We start from the raw sequence: 2,445 nt of genomic DNA, 5'->3' as shown, positions 1-2,445 counted from the left end.
AAACATTTAACACAATAGAAATATATTAGATTTTATTGTAGGCCTAAATATCAAGGGTGCTTGAAAATAGAATTTTGCAATCGTTATACAAAGTTCTTCTTGAAATTCTTACAACGCGCGTCAAATACTTCACCACACAATTGCTGAAATTAATTAACTACAATGATGCTAGAAAAACCTACATTCACATAAATGGTTAGACACTTCTCAAAATAAATTCTACTAAGTGCACTAAAAGAACGAAGTGTCTTTACGATCGCATCGTACAGGCTCCTTGCAATAATGTAACCACAGTACAGCTATTGAATCATTCATATTTCGCTATAAATAACACGTCGCAACGAACAAGATGCATCTGAGAAATAATAAACTTTGTGTCATCATGTAGACATAAGTACAGCTGACGCCATTTTAAAAAAATGCTGCTGTTACATTGCATTCGGAGGGATATTCCAGTCGTAAAATTACTAAAAGAATATCCTATAGCCAGTTTATTGTCGTCGTTTGCTACATTTTACATTTAGCAAAGGATTAGAAGGCCTCCACCAATAGCCTTGGACAAAGAGATATGAAGAGTTATAGAAGTTAGAAGAATGAAGAAAAAAATGACAGGAAAGTGTGAAATATGAGACTACAGTGTGCCACCCGAGAGCCAATTGTATAACATTAATGAATACAAATTACAAACATATAGTTGTGTACAGAATAACTGCCTGTACAACTTGAAGCATTAGGAGCCCCATAACGGCTAGCTTGCCTTGGTGCTTAACACACAAAACGCGTATGAACAACCCCTTTGAGGGAAAACAGACAAAGCCCTCCATGGCTTAAGAGGTAACATAATAAAATAAAACAAAACAAATTAAAACAGTTGCGTGTGTACAAAAGACAAGGCCTTTGTGGCTTTGGAGGTAACAAAAAAAAAGAAAGAAAGCGTGTGTACAATACAGCCAGTATATGAGAAGAGGCCCCCACAGCTGTCTTGCCATGAGGCCAAAGCAAATGTGTATGTACTGTACAACCCTCTCTAACGAAAGGGGAACCGCAGAAAAGTCCACCTAGCTCTTATACCTTAGAGTGTCTGTTGCTCTGATGAAAGTTTCAAGAGCCTGTAGGGTCTTTTGACTGGTGAAAAAGGCTTTCAACTGGCATGGCCAGTGAAAACCATGGTCATACAGAGTGCTCGCTAAAATTCGTCTTTCGTGTTTGTATTTAGTGCACAAAAAGATGATATCGTAAGCTAGGGCACAAGGGCATTTCTGATCGTAAGCTAGGGCACAAGGGCATTTCTGATTCCCTCTGTTCAGGAAATGTTTCAGGTATGCCTTGAAGTTGCCGTGCCCTGTAACGATTTTGGTGGTAATGAAGTTTGGGTGGTAAAAAGACATGTGCCTCTTGTCCTGGATGCTTGGAAAAAATTCGAAGGCAAGTCTGCTTGTTTTTTCTGCTTCCCACATCTGTTGCCAGAGTCGAGCCATGATGTTGTCTAGTTGGATCTTGAACATGCTCGATGGAAGGGTGTTGAGAGAGATGGCTATGTCCGCCTTAGCCGCCTTTTTTGCAAGTAGGTCGGCTCGTTCGTTTCCAGTTATTCCAGAATGCCTTTTGACCCAGTTTAAGAGGATTTTTATCTCTTTTCCTCTAAGGAGCATCAGAAGGTTGATAGTTTCTTGAACTATAGTTAACTTTGTGCGTAGTTTCCTGATTTGGGCTAGGGCCGTTTTGTTATTGCTGTTGATGCGTATTGTCTTATTTCTGAACATCGGCTTGTCTCTGATATATTGCAACGCCTCCAAAATAGCCAAACTTTCGGCTTGGTTGTTTGAGCATTGCATTCCTAGCTTGAAGCAGGCCTGGTTTTCCAGAAGTGTTATTAACTACTAATGTGCACCCAACGCTCTCGGCAAATTTCGACCCGTCAGTAAACACATTGTACGTTTTGTCATTTATTGCTGGTGCCTCGGTAATTTCCGGGTTTGGTTCAGCAGGGTGAATTATGTTAGCCTTTTGCTATGCGTCCAGGCCGTAGTTCTGGATGTCTTTTATAGGTTCCTCCATAGAAGCATGGACAATGGGAGTTTGAATGCTGTTTGCCCTTTGACCTAAAAGTTGGTATTTCCAATATATTTTTAAAACTTTTAGGCCTAGTGGTAGAATGTTTGAAATTACTTGCAATGCGTTCGTTGGGCTTGTTCTGTATGCTTTAGCTATTGATATTAAACTCATTCGTTGGATAGAGTTAAGGCGTTTCTTAATGTTTTGCTTGTTGGCGGCTTCTCCCCAGATCTCCGCCCCATAAGTAATGGCCGGTTTGATTGCACATTTATAGATTGTCTGGCTAGTCTTAGAATTTATTCCCCACGTGTTCCGGGAGACGCAGCATAGGGAGTGAGCCATCGTAACTGCCTTGTTGTGGATGTGGCTAACGTGTGATTTCCATGTTAA

At 40.4% G+C, this 2,445-nt stretch overlaps 1 protein-coding gene across 1 annotated transcript; it reads right to left on the bottom strand.

The window, feature by feature from the left end:
- Positions 1–1,058: 1,058 nt before the first annotated feature.
- LOC136972202 (uncharacterized) lies at positions 1,059–1,835 on the bottom strand. The gene has a single exon (XM_067266757.1). It carries the CDS (start codon positions 1,833–1,835, stop codon positions 1,059–1,061), a length of 777 nt encoding a protein of 258 aa, XP_067122858.1.
- Positions 1,836–2,445: the final 610 nt, after the last annotated feature.

Source organism: Centruroides vittatus, unplaced genomic scaffold (assembly GCF_030686945.1).
Source record: "Centruroides vittatus isolate TY-2023 unplaced genomic scaffold, ASM3068694v2 contig_283, whole genome shotgun sequence".
Lineage (NCBI taxonomy): Eukaryota > Metazoa > Arthropoda > Arachnida > Scorpiones > Buthidae > Centruroides > Centruroides vittatus.
Note: the sequence above shows the minus strand (reverse complement) of the source record. Positions and strands in the feature narration are given on the sequence as shown.